Raw genomic sequence first — 18,714 nt, 5'->3', positions numbered from 1 at the left:
TTCCACCTATTCTTCCTTCTCCCTCCCTTCAGAACCTCTGGTGACCATTGTTTTACATAAATGTTACAAGGTCTTTCTTTACCAGAATAATCATAAGTCTACTTTGGTCCATGGTTGCATTTTCTCCTTACATTTGTTCATTCCTTAATCTTGAGGATTTTAGGATGCTGATGCCCACTCTGCTTCTGATTGAGAAGCAGCATATATCCCATGGGGCAGATGGATGGAACTGTCTTGCTTGCAGTTGTAGATACTGTTTTTTTGGGATGGGCGTTGTCTGTCATCATCTTGTTAGCTGTCCACACCACTTTGGAAAGCAATCATTCAAAGCTGGATTCTTCTACACCTGCCTTTTAAGCAGCATTCCTTTATCATTGATTATTCATAATAGAGATGGACCCTCAGGCCGCAAGTACCAAGAAAGGCTCAAATGTCCCTTGCTGATCAACAGGACTATACAAAGCCAGTTAAAGGAGCCCCTGCTTGAAGAAGCAGTCAACACTCTCCACTTCCACCCACATGTCTTACCCTTGGGAATCTGACTTTCCTTGGTCTCTAGCACTCTTTGAAATCATCCTCTTCTTAATTACCAGGGGTCTCCTCATCACTGTTTCCTGAGGCCTAAGTTCTATTACCTGGACTTTCTTGAAAATTTCTCCTCTTTGTTTTTCTTGATACCAGCCTCTACTTGTTCCCCTTTTGTTCTTCTACTGCTTTCTCAATTATACTGTCTCAACTTCCCTACTCAACCCTTTTTAATCCTGGACCTCCCTCAAGCATCAGCCCTTTTCCCTTTCTGACTAAAGAGATGGGCTGCCTTGGGATGGAGGGAGCTCCCTGTCCCTGTAGGTGTTAGTAGATACAGGGCAGCCACCTAGCAGGGGTGGTGGGGACTCAGACACTATTCAAAAATATAATTCTATAATTATTGAAAACTTTAAAAACTGGGCTAACTTCAAGGATATTTGAAGCCAAGATAGAAGATCCTCTATTATAGGGGTTCTTATCCCGGAGTCCATGGCCCCCTTGGGGTCTGTGGAAAAATTTCAGGGGGTCCTTGAGCTTGAATTGAAAAAAATCAACTTATTATCTTTATTTTCTCTGCCCTCTAGCTGAAATCTAGCATTCCTTCACTTATGAATGTATGCAATAAATTACAGTAGTATTCATTTCATATCACATTATAGTTGTTGCATACCTGAAACAAGCTGGCCCATGCTAGTTTACGTTAATCCATAACTTCGAAATTACGGTAGTTGTTAGAACTAATGCTAGTTGCGTGTCATAAAACTATCTGCTGCTACATTCTGAGAAGGGGTCTGTGGAACAAAAAAGGTTAAGAACTGCTTACCACCTTAGTCCCGGAATTAAAACTCATCATACAGTTAGAGCTGGGCAGGATCTTTGAAATCATTTACATGATCTTGTCCACCCTCAGCTTTTTAGCTCCCCTCTCGAGATGACCCCCATCGGATGCACTTTGTTTCCTTCCCCCCACTCCTCTCCCTCCTGACTTCCTCATCTCAGTTAAGCACACTATGCTAGGTCAAACCTTGGAATCATTCTTGTCTCCTTCTCCTGCCTTGCACACCTGTATTTTTTTCAGTTCTTGAGACTGGTTCATTCTTTCTCCTGGAAACCCTTTTCATCCTTCCCCTCCTACCCATTCCCACAGCCTCTCCCCTAGCTCAGGCCTTAATGATCTCTCATCCAGGCTCTCTGTCTTCAACCTTTCCTCCCGCAACACCATCCTGCACATACTGGTTGATTAACCTAAAGCACATCTGTGATCATGTCCATTCCCCGATGAAGGGCTTTCCACATTCTACTTAGAAAAGTAGAAAGGGACACTGATTTCATTAAAAAAAATTTTTTTTATTAGAGAAGTTGTAGGTTTACAAAACAGTCAGGCATAAATTACAAAATTCCCATACACCACCCTACCACCAACACCTTGCATTGATGTGGGACATTTGTTACAACTGATTATAGCACTTTAAAAATAATTGTACTATTTTTAAATAGTTACTTTTGTTACAATTGGTGAGAGATTATTAAAATAGTGCTACTGGGAAGTGGATGTGGCTCAAGTGATTGAGCTCTTACCTACCACATGGGAGGTCCTGGGTTCGGTTCCTGGTGCCTCCTAAAGAAGATGAGCAAAACAGTGAGCTGATGTGATGGGTTGGCATAGTGAACTAATGCAATAAGATAACGCAACAAGAGACAGAAGGAGGAAAAAATAATGAGAACACAACAAAGCAGGGAGTGGTGGTGGTTCAAGTGATTAGGCACCTCCCACCCATGTGGAAGGTCCTGGGTTTGGTTCCTGGTGCCTCTTAAAAAGAAAAGAAGACAAGCACACAATGAATAGATACAGCAAGTGCAAACAAAGCAAAGAAATAAAGTAAATCTTTAAAAAAATAGTGCTATTAACTAAAGTTCACAGTTTACACTAGGTGTATTTTTCCCATATACCACCCTATAATAAACACCTATTAGTGTCAAACATTTGTTAAAATTCTTGAAAGAATATTCTTATACTTCTACTATTAACTATAGTCCATCATCTACAGTAGGGTTCTTTGTGTTATACATTCCTATGATTTATCTTTTAATTTTTATTCAAGTAACATATGTGACCAAAAGTTTCCCCTTATAACCACATTCATAATCTTAGTTTGCCATAAGGCTGCTGATGCAAAGTACCAAAAATGGGTTGGCTTTTATAATGGGTATTTATTTAGGGTAAATGCTTACAGCTCTGAGGCCATGGAATGTCCAAATCAAGGCACCATCAGAGATGCTTTCTCACCAAAATCAGCTACTGTTGATCCTGGTGTCCAGCCACGTGGCTAAGATGTCCACTGATCTCTGCTGAGGTCTCTTCCTTCCCCTCCAGAAGCTGATGTTTCCTGGAGCTCAGCTGTGGGCAACCAGGCATAGGGCTTGTCTCTTCAGCCTTGAACTACTCCATGGGCTCAGCCTCCTGGGGGCTTTGTGCTTAAGTTTTGGCTGCTAGTGATTCTTTCACATTACAGGGTTAAAAATGGCCAAGCTCCCTTTTCCTTGTCTCCATTTATATCAGTTCCAGTGAGAGAGTGGAGACTCAACTGAATCATGCCTTACTGACATAGTCCAATCAAAAGGGTCTCACGCCCACAGGAATGGATTAGTTCAAAAACATAGTCTTTCTCTTTTTGGGATTCATTGAACTTTAAACTGTCACCTTCACCTTTATAATTCTGTGCTGTTAATGACACTCAAGATAATGTGCTACCGTCACCACCATCCTTTGCAATCAACCTAAGTAGGTATTCTGTGACAAATTAAGCATCAATTCCCTATTCTCTAACCCCACTCTATCTCCAGTAACCTATATTTTAGATTCTAACTCTATGAGTTTGCTTATTATAAAAAGCTCATATCAGTGAGATCATACATTTGTCCTGTTGTGTCTGGTTTATTTCGTTCAGAATAATGTCCTCAAGGTTCATCCATGTGTTGCATGTGTCAGGACTTCATTCCTTTTTTTGGCTGAATAATTTTCCATTGTATGTATACACTACCTTTTCTGTATCAGCTCATTGGCTGACGAACATTTGGGTTGCTTACATCTTTTGGTAATTCTGAATAATGTCACTATGAACATCAGTGTGCAAATATCTGTTCAAGTCCCTGCTTTCAATTCTTTTTGCTATTAACCTAGAAGTGCAGCTGCTGGGTTATATGGTAATTCTACATGTAACTTTTTAAGGAACCACCACACTGTGTTCCAGTGGGTGAGTGTCCAATCTGCCAGCAGCAGAAACCAACACCGAGTCTCCAATATGGCACCATTACCTGCAGTGACCAGCCAGCTACCTGGTGGCAGACTGATTACAATAGACAGCTTCCGTTATGGAAGAGGCAGTGCTTTGTTCTTAGTGGTATGAACACTTACTCTGGATTTGGATTTCCTTTTCTGTATGCCATGCTTCTCCCAGAATCACCACCTTTAGGCTCTCAGAATATCTTATCCACCATCATAGTATTCCACAGCGCTACCTCTGACCAAGCAACTAGCTTCACAGTAAATGAAATGTGCTTTGGGCCCATCCTCATTGGTCTGACCGTGTTCCCTATCATCCTTGAGGCAGCTGGCCTGAAGAATGGTGGGATGGCCTGTTTTTGTTTTTGTTTTTTGGTGTTTTCTTTGGCAAAGCACTTTCTAAAGGTTATTATGAAAAATAGAACATTTTCATTGTACGATTTGGAAATTACCGAAAGGCTTAAGAGAGTAAAGGAAAGCTACTCGACTACAAGACATCCTTCAAGGCCTTTCTCCACGTTGACACATTTTCCCCCTACACACTTGAAATCACATATAGGTCCGATTCTGGTTTTATCATTTATTATTTCACGCACATTGCCCCACGACCCTTAAAAAGCTTCCATACACAATCTCCTCCACGGTTGGGTGTTTTCTTCACACATGCACTCCTTTTAACTCCGTCAACACGAAAGGCTTTCCAATATTTTGCTATTATAAATAGCCACGATGTAGGCAAATCTATGTATCTTTTATTTTTACGTTAAAATAGGTTTTTATCCGTGGAACTGCCGAGTCCATCCATAAAAATAGGTTCTTATCCGTGGAACTGCCAAGTCCATCCATCCTCACCCTGCAAGACTTCGCAGTCTCAGACACCGAGGTCTCCGCCCGCCCTGCAGCAAGCCACACAGCCACGTCTCGGCTGCGCCAGGGCGCACCGCTCACGCCGCGCTCTCGGGCTCGGCCGCCCCCGCCTATCCTGCCGCGGTGTGCCGCGGGGGCCGCAGCTCCTCGCGTTGCTTGTAGACTCCGTCGCGAGGAGGGCAACGGGGCGCGTGCGTGCGCTCAGGGTCTGCCTCCTCGTGGGTTCCATCGACTCCGCGGCCAAGAGTCCCTGAAAGGAAAATGCGCTAAACCCGCGAGCCTGCTGGGAGGACGCGGAGCGGCGGAGCTCTGCCCGCGCTGGACATTAGCCTTCTCTCCCAGAAGGCAACCGAGAGCTCTGGAGAGTTGGCTGAGCGCCCTGCGCCCGAGTACCGCACAGGTGCTCCGCCTACCGAGGGGCCTCGGTTTCGCTCAGGTGCTCAGGACTCGCTGGGCCATCTTTCACCGAGCCCGGAATGGCATTTTGAGCAGTTACAGTGCCAGCTAGGTGGCAGTACTTTGCGGGACTGGGGCAGAATCCTGCAGAATGCTGTATGTGCTCCAAATCAGTGTCCAATATACAGTGCCTTTTTTGCCATGGCCAGGATTCATGTATTTAGGAATCAAGGGGTGAAAACGGAAGGATCTCTAGTCACTATTACCCCTAGTGCTCCAGAAGCAAAATGTCTGCTTCCCACGCCTGTGACCCTAGTCTCTGTTAGTCTACAAATCTTAGTTCCAAAAGGAAGAGTGCTTCCACCAGGAGAAACAACAATGATTCCCTTGAACTAGAAGTAAGACTGCCACTTGGGCATCGTGCTCCCCTCACTCCTCTGAAATCGGCAAAGAAAGGGGTTATTTTACTGTCTGGGGTGATTAATCCTGATTCCTATGGGAAAACTGGGTTACTGCTATGCAACATAGGTAAGGAAGAGTATGTCTGGAATATAGGAAATTCCTTAGAGCATCTCTTCTTTTTTTTTTCTTTTTTAAAAAAATCATCTCTCTTTAAGGATACATAGATTACACAAAATGTTACATTAAAAAATATAAGAGGTTCCCATGTATCCTACTCACCACACCTCCACCTCCTCCCACATCGACAACTACTTTCATTCGTGTGATACATTCTTTGCATTTGATGAGTACATTTTGGAGCATTGCTACACAGTATGGATTATAATTTATGTTATAGTTTACACTCTCTCCCAGTCCATTCAGTTTTGGCAGCATATATAATGTCTTGCATCTGTCCCTGCAATATCATTGAGGACAACTCCAAGTCCCGAAAATGCCCCAGTATCACACCTCTTTTTCCCTCTCCCTGCACTCAGCACCTCCCGTGGCCACTGTCTCCACATCAATGATATACTTTCTTCCACTGCTAGAGTCACAGTGATTCTATAGAAGAATACCAGTAAGTCTCCTCTAATCCATATTTTATTCCTTCATCCTGAGGACCCTATGATTAAAGTTATGGAAAACTGCAACAACCCAATTCAGGCAGGACTGCTAATGGTCAAGACCCTTCAGGAGTGAAAGTTTAGTTCACTCTACCAGGCAAAGAGCCAAGTCTAACTGAGGTGCATGTGGATGTTACAGGGTTGCAGATTTCATCTTTGCCAAGAAACACCTTTTAAAAGCTCTCTCTGACTAAAGAGAAATGGATTGCCTCAGGCGGGAGCTTGCTGTCCCTGTGGGTGTTAGTAGATACCGGGTGACCACCTAGCAGTGGTGGTGTGGTAAGGATTTGAGCAGTAGACTCTGAGACACTATTCAACCATAAAATTCTATAATAACTGTAAGACTTAGATACTGGAATAACTTTAAGGATATTTGGAACCAGGACTTTGATACACTCTATTATAATCCCAAAATTAAAACCCATCATAGTCAGAGCTAGACCGAGATCTTTGAAATCATTTTGTCTAGCCGTACCAGTTATGTAACTGAAAAAGTTAAGGACCAGAAAGAAGTCACCAAATCAAGGTCACGTAAATAAAAAGTGAAAGATCTGGACCTAGAAACTGGAACTTCCAGGCCAGTCCCATCTTTTAACGTTTTCTTTGCCAGTCTCTTTATCGAATCGGCCTGACAATATCTGGAAACCTATGGGGGGGGGCGGGGGGGGGGAGATGGAAACAATTAAACTTTGACAAATGGCAGCTTCTTCAGATATCATTTAAACAAAGAAGAAAAAGTAGCCCAACTACTGAAACTCCTAGATAATATCAAGGAAAAGGAGTCATTTCACATAAATCTCAGAGATGATGTCATCTAAACAAACAAGTAGTTAGTGGAAGTTCCAACTCATTATGGAGGAAATGATTCTTATAAATAGTTTTGATCTAGAGATACTGCTTGGCGTCTTAAAATCATCGACTCTTGAAATAGGAAGACCTACACAAAGGTCATCAGGTTCCGGGCTCGCTGATCCTGCACATATCAGCCACTGCTAAACCGTTAATGCCACCGTCAACTCCGCTTCCCTTGTACTTCGTACCGGTCAGGATTCGAGCATTTGCACATTAAATTGTACCAAATTGAAAGGAAGTTTTTTTTCCAAAATGAAAATAGTTTTATATCTTTTCAGATTATAAAATAAACATGCTCATTGTAAAATTTCAGATAATGCAGAGAAGTCTTAAAAGACTTACCAGAAATCTTGCTACCCAGAGATAACCATTGTTAGCATTTTGATGAATATGACTCAATGTTTATGCTCACAATACATATTTTTGCAGAAATTGGGATCACACTGTCAACGCACTTTTGTGACATTCTTTTCACTTAAGCCTTGTAGAGATCTACATGGTCATTTCAATGGCTCTGTAAATAGTACACCATGTGAGTAAACTTTAATTTGTTGAACCAGACCCTGACTGATCAGATTGTTTCCAGATTTTCACTAACTTATGCTTTAGGGGGAGAGGTCATCTTGATCACCCTTGGGAGGGTGAATCATCTTTGGAAACTAAACGTAGCTTGCTTCCTCCAAAGTGAGGGGAGTGACTGTGGGGCAAAGATTCTCTGGCGAGTGAGTGTGTGGGAGGCTCTTATCTCTCCCTTGGGAAAGGCAGTGTAAAGGGATCTTTGGTATTCTTGCAGAAACCTTATTCCCAAGCGAAGAGTTTAAAGCCATGTCAGGAGCTAGAGCCCATCCTGGCCTGACTGATTTCCAGGCTAGCTTGCAAACCTGCCCCTGCAGTACCCGTGGCAATAGCCAGAACTGAGAACCGGCCCAGTCGCTAGTCCAGAATTCACCCTTGCCTGGGCTGGCTGCTGCTCTGTGACCAGGACTCTGGTCATGGCCCCTGCAAGAGATGGGGCTGCCTAACACCTTGGTCATTAAACAGCAAGGCTTCATTTACTTCTGGACTTTGGGTACAGAATTGCTGAACTAACTGCTACTCTGTCACCAACACTTCCCCTCACAGAGTAAGAGACCCCACCCGTCAGTTAATTCCTATGGGTTCTATATGAGTTGGGGCCTGGAGGGCTCTAGCATCCAGACTCTGGGGACAGCCTGGGGTGTAAAAGTGCTACCACCACCTCCAACTGAGGAAGACGGGAGATAATGCCACACAGAAGACCTATACACGTATGGCTTTAAGTATTTAGTCAACTGCCTCCTTAATATAATCTCCTCTAAGTGGAATTTCTTATCGGTGGGAAAATGTTAAGGAAGTCTTGTAGTAATACTGGATGATGCTATCCACTGACCAGCTGCTGAGACCCTTTTTGGGACAGCGATATTGATTGAACTAACTACTCTCTGGCATCTGGTCTTGCAGTTTCAGAAACTTGATAACATCAGTGCCCTGAAGTTCATGGGACTCGAAAAGCTGACTACCTCAGAGGAGAATGGAGCGGATAAAACAGAATGACAATTGATTAATTTATAATGAGATGTATACATGCTAGGTGAAGCAGACATTTGAGTCACCCTGAGCAGCATTTTCCCTCTCATTGTGGGAAATTAGTGTGGGAAGCCAAATCACAGCCAGAAGGTAATTGTTGCCCTAGAATCAAGTAAGGGGAATTAGGTGGATATGAATGATGGCCTGATGCATTCATCTCCCACCAGGGTGATGTATAGCTTTTAGGAGACAGCGGCTGCAAAGGAAAGTTAGGTGAGGTAATAGGTAGTGAAATTGCTCTGTGGCTAAGGTGAGCCCTGAGCAATCCTCTTTACAGAGCCTTCTTCTATCCAGCAATCTTTAGGGGTTTGGGGACTCACAGTTCTTCTTGCAGATTGAAAGGGTAAAAATGGGTTAAATCACACCATATGGCCCCATTTTTTAAAAAAGTCCATATCTCACTTTTGCTGTTCATTCCTTCCTTTCTTCATTCATTCATTCAATCCTTCAACAAATGATGGTGAGCATATTTAGGTCCTGACTGGGGAGAGAGGAGTGAATAAACAGACAAAATTCCTGTTCTCTTGGAGCTCAGATTCTAGTGGTGATGGTGATGAGTGACAATAGACATATAATCAAATAAACACACAATAATCAAAACAAATATGCCATCAAATAAATATAACCATTGTTAATGGCAACAATCCATATGCAAGATATCAATAAGAATTAGAGTAAGAGGTTAACAAGGGATGGAGTAGAAGTGGTGAACAATTTTGATTGGGTGGTCAGAGAAGGTCTTTCTGATAAAGTGACATTTGAACAAGCATCAGACTGTACAGATATCTGAGGGAAGAGTGTTACAAGTGGAGAGAACAGCAAATGCAAAGGCCCTGAGGAACAGCAAAGGGGTCAGCGTGACTGGAGTCTATAAGCAAGGCAGCAGAGTGATAGAAAATGAGGTCATGAAAGTAATGGGGTATGGGAGAGGGTCATGTAGGGTTTGATAGGCCGACATTGTGAAAGTTGGATTTTATTCTGAATGATACAGGAAGCCATTGAGGCATTGAACTCACCTTTTATAAGGAGCCTAATGAATGGCAAAGTAACTGATTATTTTTTGTGTCAAAAATAGAGCCATCTTACATTAGAAAAGGGAACAGATGATGCAGACTCGTACTATTAAAGTCTGCCCCACAAACCAGGAGAATTGGCATCACTTGGGAACTTGTTAGAAATAAATGTGGGGCCCCCATCCCAGACCACCTGAGTCAAAACTTGCATTTAACAAGCTCACAGGTGATTCATGTCCAGTTTCCTGCCTCTGGCCAGCATGCTTTCAGTTGTACCACAGGCCTCAGATGGTCTAAGGCTAAAATAGCCATTCAGTAGTCAGTCAATAATTGCCTCAGCACTAATGCATCATCCCATAATTATATAAAATCATTTTGCTATAGATTCTAACACTTTAAGAACTCAGGAGCAAGTCGAGAGAAGCATTGATAAAACATTAGTTTAATCTGACTTTACTCATCACCTTGACTGATTTAAACAAACCAACCCTACCTTCTCTGCAATATTTCCCCCTGATCCTCTCACAGTCTGCTGGGATTTGCTGGAACGCCCAGGATGTTTAGGTGTGGTGGCCCCTGAAATGTTTCTTCCTCCAGAAGGGTGGGAAAGATCACAAAATTCATTGTCCTCTTGGAAGAGAACTCCCCTACAGTCTGAGGTAATTAAAAAAAAAAATCCTGCATAGTGTACCACCCCAGGATCTTGGAGATTAGACATAGAAATCCAAGTTGTGTCCCAAAAGGGAAGAGTCAAGAGAGGAAGGACTCTATTTTAAGAATTGATAGGGTGAATGGCTGGAAGTTTCTACAATGGAAAAAAAGGTGGTTATCATCTCTGTGACTGCTATTATTGTTGTTGTTATCAAAAACATGTAAATAGTGCTCTTAAATTATTGTCCTTTTTAAACAATAATGGTGATAACAGATTTCTGTGGGCATTTGCAAAGCCAAAGAGAAAAATTGTTATTCACCAGTGGTTTTGCTGAAGGAAAAGTGGCCCGGCAGTGACTGATGGGATCCAGGCAATTCCAATGTGTTGTTTAAGCCCGTTAGAGAGGATGGGAGGGCCTCTTAAAGAAATTTATCTGGCAGGGTAGAAAAAACACTTCCAAAGGGGAAAGAAACATCTCTAGGAGACTATTTGAACAGGTCAGGTGATGTGAAGGATGAGGAGAACTTGGCTACAGTAATGGTGGTTGTATTAGTCAGCGTTCTCTAGGGAAACGGCATCAACAAGGGATATCTGTCGATAGTAAGAGATTTATCAGAGTCCCTTATGCAGCTGTGGGGATGCACAAGTCCAGGTTCCGCAGGCAGGCTGCAACCAGGAGCTCCGATGAAAGTCCAGTGAAGATTCTTGACAAGTTCTGGGAGATGTTGGCTGTCCAAAGATGAGCGGGAAATTCTCTCTCAATGCTGGAGTCACTTCCCCTTTTAAGGGATTCAACTGATTGGGTTAAGCATCACTCATTGCTGATGGCCATCTCCCTGACTGATGTAATTATAACCAGTTATCTATGATTTATCCCTGCAGTAAAGTCAAAGTGACTCCTGAAATGTTTCTTTCTCCAGAAGAAAGTCCATAAATGTCCTTGTATTACAATTAGCCCAGTGCTTGCTTGACCAAACAACTGGGCACGATTACCTGGCTGAGATCACACAATAGCCTAACCATCACAGTGGTCATGGGAGAGGAGGAGGTGAATGGGAAATAATGTGGAATTAGATGCCTATGATAGGGCAATAGGAGGAGGGCTGAGAAAATGGGGAGTCTTGAAGATGTCTATGAAAGATCAAGCCTTAGCAATGAGAGGAGAATGGGGTTACCTGGAAAATTACTCAATTTCTGTATTTTTCAGGGTTGTGTGTACTAGCTGCCCTTCCCTCACCTTGGGTTCAAGGTGCCCAAGGTGGCTCAACAAAACAAATGCCTATTTCTCACTCATTTCACAGTCTCAGGTGGTGGGGCTGGTAGGGTGGCGCTAATGCACAGTTTTCTTCCAAACAGGGACATGGTAGGCATCCTGGCTGTGCCCACCTTGCCCTTTCACCATCTTGGAATCCATTGTTTCCAGTCAGATGCGCAGAAAAGAAGGTAAAGCTTTTTCTGCACTACCATGGACCAGAAATGACCCATACCTTCTGCCTGATTCTTTTGGTGAGAATTACTCACATGACCCCACCTAGAAGTCACCCAGGAAGTGAACCTTATAAAGAGGGGAAATGTGGACAGCTGTGCTCCCAGGAAGTGAATGGGTTTAGGGAACACAGCCAAGTCTCTGGCACAAAGACAGAATCACCCAAAGCAGGGAAGGCAGGGCTGCCCAGGCCTCTGTGGCCACCTAGGGGGCTGGCCCCTTGTCAGGGAAGCTTGCCACTACAGGAGTGGGGAGCTGGGGGGGACCATGACTAGAAGGGAGTTTGCCTTGGCATCTCCTCCATCCAAATCACATCCTGCAGCACTGTCTGGGCAGTCCCTGGTTTGCAACACTGGGGACCATTGTGGCTCTGGCATTCCCCCATTGTCAACAGCAAAGTCCTGCATTGCATGTTCATTTGTTTTGTTTTTCTTAAAAATCTTTTTTTATTTTGTGCTAATTATAGGTTCACATGCAGTTGTAGGAAATAATATAAAGAGATTTCATGAACCCTTTACCCAAATTCTCCAAAGTCATTTGTTGTTTATTATGGTTCACATTGTATGACCTTTAATGCTCTCCTAGCTCCAAGATTTGATTAGGAATATTCAGAATATTCAGGAGTCCTGGATGCTTACCTGGGCTCTACCAATATCTGACTCTCTGATCTCAGGGTGGCCCCTTCTTCCTAGGCCTTAGTTTCCCTAGCTGCAAAAGAAATGGGCTGGCTCATATTATTGTAATGTTCTTTCCAGACCTGAGAGTCTATTTTCCCTTAGGGATAAGCTTAAACTACCCCATTCTGCCTCTCCTGGGCCTTTGGAAGGGAAGGAGACCTGTAAAACCTTCTGGGGTTACTGCTGTGAGTTTTGGTCCTACCTGGTCCTGCTCAAAATGGCATCAAGAAACTCAGAGACCCCCTCAGCTGGCCAGCAGCTGGCATTCAGGAGCTGGCAACTATTCAAAAGAGGCAGGACCAAAGCCAGGTAGAGGGAGGACTCAAGGGTCTATGGCAGCATTGGGTGTCAGATTCCAAGGCAACAAAGCATCCTGGCAGCACAGTGTTTCTGTGAGATCAGGCTGTGAACTAAGCCCAGGGTATCCCTGGCTGTGAGACCAAGTTATACCAGGTAGGGTCCTAGCAGGCACTTGAAAGTGTTTAAGGTAGGGGCGGGGAGGCTTAATGGAGGGACTATTTAGACAGATGTGGCTAAGAAAGAACAGTGAGGCACCTGGGCTAGGAAGAGGCCGGAAAGAGCAAAGGGGGAAAAATGGAGTGAAGCAGGAGCCATTGTCAAAGGAGAATGCAACTGCTGCCAGAGCCACAGCAAAGCTGCGAGTGAGGCGGTGCGGAAGGCAGTAGTCTGGAGTGTGTGGAACGTGGCATACGTATGTCAACCTCAAGTCTCTTGCCTGCATTCTCTTGGGGATTGAATCATGTACCCCCTGAAAGTCATGTTCAAGTTTTAATTTGTGTTCCTCTGAGTGTGAACCCACTTGTCAATAGCACAGTTAAGGGGGGGACTCATTTGTGAATAAGATCTTTAGTGATCCTGTTAAGGTATGGCCTGACTGAATCAGGGAAGGCCTAAACTGTATGACTAAAGACCTTATAAAGAGAGGAAAGTCAAACAGTCAGTAGAATCAGAAGTCAGAAGAAGCCAGGTGAGAGAGAGTGCTGTGTGATGGAGCGCTCATCAGAACGCTACCAGTCCCAGGAGAAAGCACGGCCTTGCTGATATCCTCTTTTGGATTTCTAGCCTTCAAAGCTGGTAGACAATAACTGTTTGATGTTTAATCCAATCTATTGTGTGGTATGAATCATGGCAGCTCTTGCAAACCAAGAGTTTCCCATTGGCTTAACCTAAGAGGAATGGGATGCCTGGTGATGCAGTTTATAGGAAGCAGCCTCTTGAGGCACAGAGCAGGCAGGGAATGGAGAATAACTAGCACCTAAGTCTTGGGTCTCATCCTCTGTCATCTCCAGGAGGAGTGTTTGAATGGCCTTGACTGGGTGGTACATTCCCCGCCAAATTCCCAATCAGCTTGGTGATGACAGCAGTAATAATGAAGATGATAATATTACCTTAAATTTATGCAACTGCATTCTCCTGCAATATCTGGTTACCCAGAACATCTCTCATGGCATCTGAAGGACTAAAATTCTCTGCATCTTGCATTTGAGATTTATTTTAGATGCAGATTTGCACACGTTCTGCCTTTTTCCTGAGTGATCATGCTAGTTGTTCTGTCAGTCCTGTGAGAATTGAAAGAGTGGGATAAATTTAGACCATAGAGTTGTTGTGCCTGAGCCAATATTTTAAATACTTGAATCATAACATGACTTTGACCTCCATGCCTTGCATAACCTCATATTCCCCGAACTCAATTTCAGCAGCTTTTCAGTTTCTGGCCCACATGCTCATATGTCTCTCCCCACATCCATCAGCTTTGAATAGTTGGTGTGTACAATGAGGAAGGGTGTTGGGCTGCAATCAGTTGCCCCTCGCTCAGATACCATCACTGTCAAAACAAAGTCAGCTATGTGAGAGACCTCCCCATTCCCCTTGCCTCCTTTTGGAATGTACTACTCGGACTGTGAGCACAAAGCAGCAATTTACAATTTCCAAGCATGAGTTGATGTAGAAAACAAGACACAAACCCAAGGAAAGTGAATATGACATGGCATAGCATGAAATGCAAAACTGAAACAGGAGTACGAGGATGGAATCAGGAGAAAGATGGCATTTCTTTTTTTTTTTTTTAAGATTTTATTTTTAATTTATTTCTCTCCCCTCCACCACCCACCTCCCTGAGTTGTCTGTTCTCTGTGTCCATTCACTGTGTGTTCTTCTGTGACTGCTTTTATCCTTATCAGCGGCACCAGGAATCTGTGTTTCTTTTTGTTGCGTCAGCTTGTTGTGTCAGCTCTCCTTGTGTGTGGCACCATTCCTGGGCAGGCTGCACTTTCTTTCACACTGGGCGGCTCTCCTTATGGGGCACACTCCTTGCGCGTGGGGCTCCCCTACGCGAGGGACATCCTGTGTGGCACAGCACTCCTTGTGCGCATCAGCACTGCGCGTGGGCCAGCTCCACATGGGTCAAGGGGGCCCAGGGTTTGAATCGCGGACCTCCCATGTGGTAGACGGACGCCCTATCCATTGGGCCAAGTCCGCTTCCCGAAAGATTGCATTTCAAGATTAATATACATGAGATAAGAGGACCAAGAAACCAGACCCTGTGGTATTTCTTTTATTTCTCTGCATAGTTGAGTTCTCTGTGGAATTATTGTCAGTAGATTATGTATTGTGGTCAGCCTTTTTTGAAAAATGAAAGAGAACTAGAATAGAATGTCAGCATCAGCAAATGTCAGACATAGTAAAGTATTGTATAATATACATACATACAAACAAAAACACACATTCCGGGCCTCAATGTAAGATGTACCACTGACCATGGGTAATAGAGTTGGCTGGACATCCAGACACTTGGGCACTTGTTCTAGTCCAGTTATTCATCTTCTAAGGGGCCTCCTCTAAATAGTTGTCCTCTCTGACCTTGGTATCCTCATTTGTAAATCAACACATTTGGGCTGAATGAACCCTAAGGGCCTTTCAACCCCCCTATTTAACAGATATCTATTGACCACCTGTTAAGTGCCTGCTGGACACCGGGGATTTTAGCAGCAGCCTAAACAAAGACATTGCCCTTACTGAGTACATATTCTTGTTGTGTATGTGTGTGTGTGACAGATAATAAACACGTATGTCAAGTGGTGGTAAGTGCAATGAAGAAAAATAAAGAAAGATAATGGGGCTAGGGAGCAACGGAGGGTGGGGAATGCCATTGTAGAATGGCCAGGGAAGGCCTCTCAGATAAAGTGACCAGAAGGAAGCGAGGGGGTCAAGCCAAACAGATCTGAGGGAAAAGTGAACTCCTGTGAGTGACAAAAAGTGCTGCTTTGTTCAGGGAATAGAAAGCAACCAGAGGGACTGGAGCAGATGGGCAAGGGGCAGGAGCAGAGGGGCCTAGGGCAGGGCTGGTGGAAAAGAAACCTGCGGAGAGTTTTGAGCAGAAGAGTGACCTGAACTGACTGGCATTATAAAAGGACCCCTGTAAGCTGTAGGGAGGCTGGTGAGAGGCTCTTAGAGTACTGCAGAAGTGAGATGATGAAGCCTTGCTCTAGGGTGGTAAACACAGAAGAGGTGGGAGGGATGCTGAATATATTCTGAAGGCAGAACAAGTGGCATTTGTTGATGGCTTACACAGGACACAAGAGAGGACGAGGAATAGACAATGACTTCTGGGTTTGAGGCCTGAGCAGCAAATGAGCAGAGCTCCAGTTGATCAAGATAGAAAGACTATGAGGGAGGGGATGTGGCTCAAGGGTTGATTGAGTGTTTCCACATAAGATTGAACCCATGACGGGTTCAATCACCCATCCCAGTACCTGAAAAAAAAAAAAGGCTATTAGAGGAGAGGCTGGGGGCTGCAGTGCCAAGTGAGTGTAATGTGAAGTCAGAAGTGCTTGTTGGGGAAGCAGATGTGGCTCAACTGATGGAACGTCTGTCTACCATATGGGAGGTCCAGGGTTCAAACCAGGGCCTCCTGACCCATGTGGTAAGCTGGTCCACACGCAGTGCTGCCATAGGCAAGGAGTGCTGTGCCACGCAAGGTTATCCCCTACGTAGGGGAGCCCCATGTGCAAAGAGTGTGCCCTGTGTTGAACCGCCTAGCATGAGAAAAGCGCAGCCTGCCCAGGAGTGGTGCCACACACACGGAGAGCTGATGCAGCAAGATGATGCAACCAAAAAGAGACACAGATTCCCGTTGTTGCCGAGAATACAAGTGGACACAGAAGAACACACAGCAGGTGGGGGGGGGAGAGAAACAAATAAAATAAATCTTTAAAAAAAATGCTTGTTGAACATTGGTACAGTGATGGCAAAGGCATTGGGAAATCTGAATCTGGAGAAAGGCATTTGGGAGCTACCAGCAGGTGATGCAGAAAGCCATAGCGCTGGGCCGGATGACCTAGGGAGTGGGCGTTCACGGAGATTAGAAGGCCAAGGATTGATGCCAGGTGCCTCCAACATACAGCAGCCTGGAAGATCAGAAGGAACCAGCAATTATTATTTGACTGTGACTCTGTTTAGAAGTGGTTGGTACATAAGGAAAGGAAATCTAAAATGTGTGTTTTGTTTTAAAATCATTCACCTGACTTCACTCCAATCATTGTTAGAATTGTCATTCTTGGTTACAGCAATATAGCAGCTTGTACAAAGCCAGGTAGAAGATTGCTGGTGGGTTAAGTAGAAATGTGTATTGATTGACTCTTTAGAGTTTCTTCCAGTTTCTTGGTATTGTGAAAAATTGAGTGAATTAGAGCTTTACTGCTTTCAGTTTCATTGCCAGGGCTCCCCCACTGCAGCCCCAGGCTCTACAGACAGCCTCAGGCTCATCCTCGTAGCCACCATTTCAAAGTATAATTGCAGTGCTAAATCTGAGGAACTTCTCCTAGCCTTGTGTTAAAGCCTTCAGAACAGGCCTTTCTATGCTTCCTCAGGCTTTAGGACTAACTCTCCAACAAGTAGCAGAAGATTTTTCATGTTTAAGAAAACTGAGGGGGAAGCAGATGTGGTTCAAGTGATTGGGCTCCCGTCTACCATATGGGAGGTCCAGGGTTTGATTCCCAGGGCCTCCTGGTGAAGTCAAGCTGGCCCAAAAGGAGAGCTGGCCCACGCGGTGAGCTGGTGCAGCAAGATGACACAACAAAAAGAGACACAGAGGAGAGACAGTAAGAGATGCAGCAGACCAGGGAGCTGAGGTGACACAAGAGATTGAGGGCCTCTCTCCCACTCCAGAAGGTCTCAGGATCAGTTCCCGGTGCCACCTAAAGGGAAGACAAGCAGACACAGAAGAACACACAGCAAATGGACACAGACAGCAGAAAGTAAGTGCAAAATAACGAGGGGTGGGGGGAGAAATAAATAAATAAACAAATCTTTTTTAAGAAAGAGAGAGAACTGAGGGAGCAGACGTGGCTCAAGTGGTTGAGTGCCTACTTCTCACATGGGAGGCCCCAGGTTGGGTCCCTGGTGTGGGAAAAAGAGTTTAGATTGTATTTGAACTTTGTATGACCTGTTCCTTATTGTAAATGTTACACCTGTTCTATTGTAGATGTTGCAGTTGTTCCCTATTATTATAGATGATGTTGCAGTTCAGATAGCAACCAGCTGCTCGGTGGCTTCCAGAAAATATGAGGTGGAAACTAGGGTCAAGGCTCTCAGTTCCAGACACTGTGAGTCCCCTGGTCTCTTCTTTTTATTTATTTTTATTTTTTAAAAAAAGATTTATTTATTTATTTCTCTCTCCGCCCCTCCCACCCTGGTTGTTCTCTGTGTCTATTTGCTGCGTCTTGTTTCTTTGTCTGCTTCTGTTGTTGTCAGTGGCACAGGAATCTGTGTTTCTTTTTGTTGTGTCATCTTGCTGTGTCAGCTCTCCGTGTGTGCGGTGCCATTCCTGGGCAGGCTGCATTTTGTTTCGCACTGGGTGGCTCTCCTTACGGGGCGCACTCCTTGCGCGTGGGGCTCCCCTACGCGGGGACACCCCTGTGTGGCACAGCACTCCTTGCGCGCATCAGCACTGCACATGGGCCAGCTCCACACGGGTCACAGAGGCCCTAGGTTTGAACTGCGGACCTCCCATATGGTAGAACGGATGCCCTAACCACTGGGCCAACTCCGTTTCCCCCCGGTCCCTTCTTTATCTCCTCTCTTGTGTCTTTCTCTCTGTCCTTTATTTCATAAAGTTCTGTGTTACCTTCCCTTTGAGCCAACCTATTGTGAGCTGATTGCAGCAACTGGTGCCCAACGTGGGGCCTGAAGGGAAGAAAGATTGCTTCAAGGGAAACTAAAGTGATTGTGTCGGTGCAGAGCCCTGAGTGGTTTGGAAAGCCTTCAAAG

At 44.5% G+C, this 18,714-nt stretch overlaps 1 protein-coding gene across 5 annotated transcripts in view; it reads left to right on the top strand.

The window, feature by feature from the left end:
- Nucleotides 1–18,714, top strand: part of TMEM44 (transmembrane protein 44) — a 122,065-nt gene that overhangs the window by 78,546 nt on the left and 24,805 nt on the right. The window contains exons 11-12 of one of the 5 annotated variants that reach the window (XM_058295565.2): nt 17,614–17,702; nt 17,930–18,050. The exons of 2 other annotated variants lie outside the window; for them this stretch is intronic. In XM_058295565.2, coding sequence (XP_058151548.1) covers nt 17,614–17,702; nt 17,930–18,050 — 210 coding nt within the window. Of the gene's footprint in view, nt 1–4,583; nt 7,555–17,613; nt 17,703–17,929; nt 18,051–18,714 lie in introns of those variants that run through there. 2 more of the 5 variants (XM_058295564.2, XM_058295573.1) reach the window with 2 other exon arrangements.

The sequence above is a fragment of the Dasypus novemcinctus genome, chromosome 4, assembly GCF_030445035.2.
Source record: "Dasypus novemcinctus isolate mDasNov1 chromosome 4, mDasNov1.1.hap2, whole genome shotgun sequence".
In the NCBI taxonomy this organism is placed as follows: Eukaryota; Metazoa; Chordata; class Mammalia; order Cingulata; family Dasypodidae; genus Dasypus; species Dasypus novemcinctus.
The sequence above is the reverse complement of the archived record's forward strand: the minus strand, read 5'-3'. Positions and strand labels throughout refer to the sequence as shown.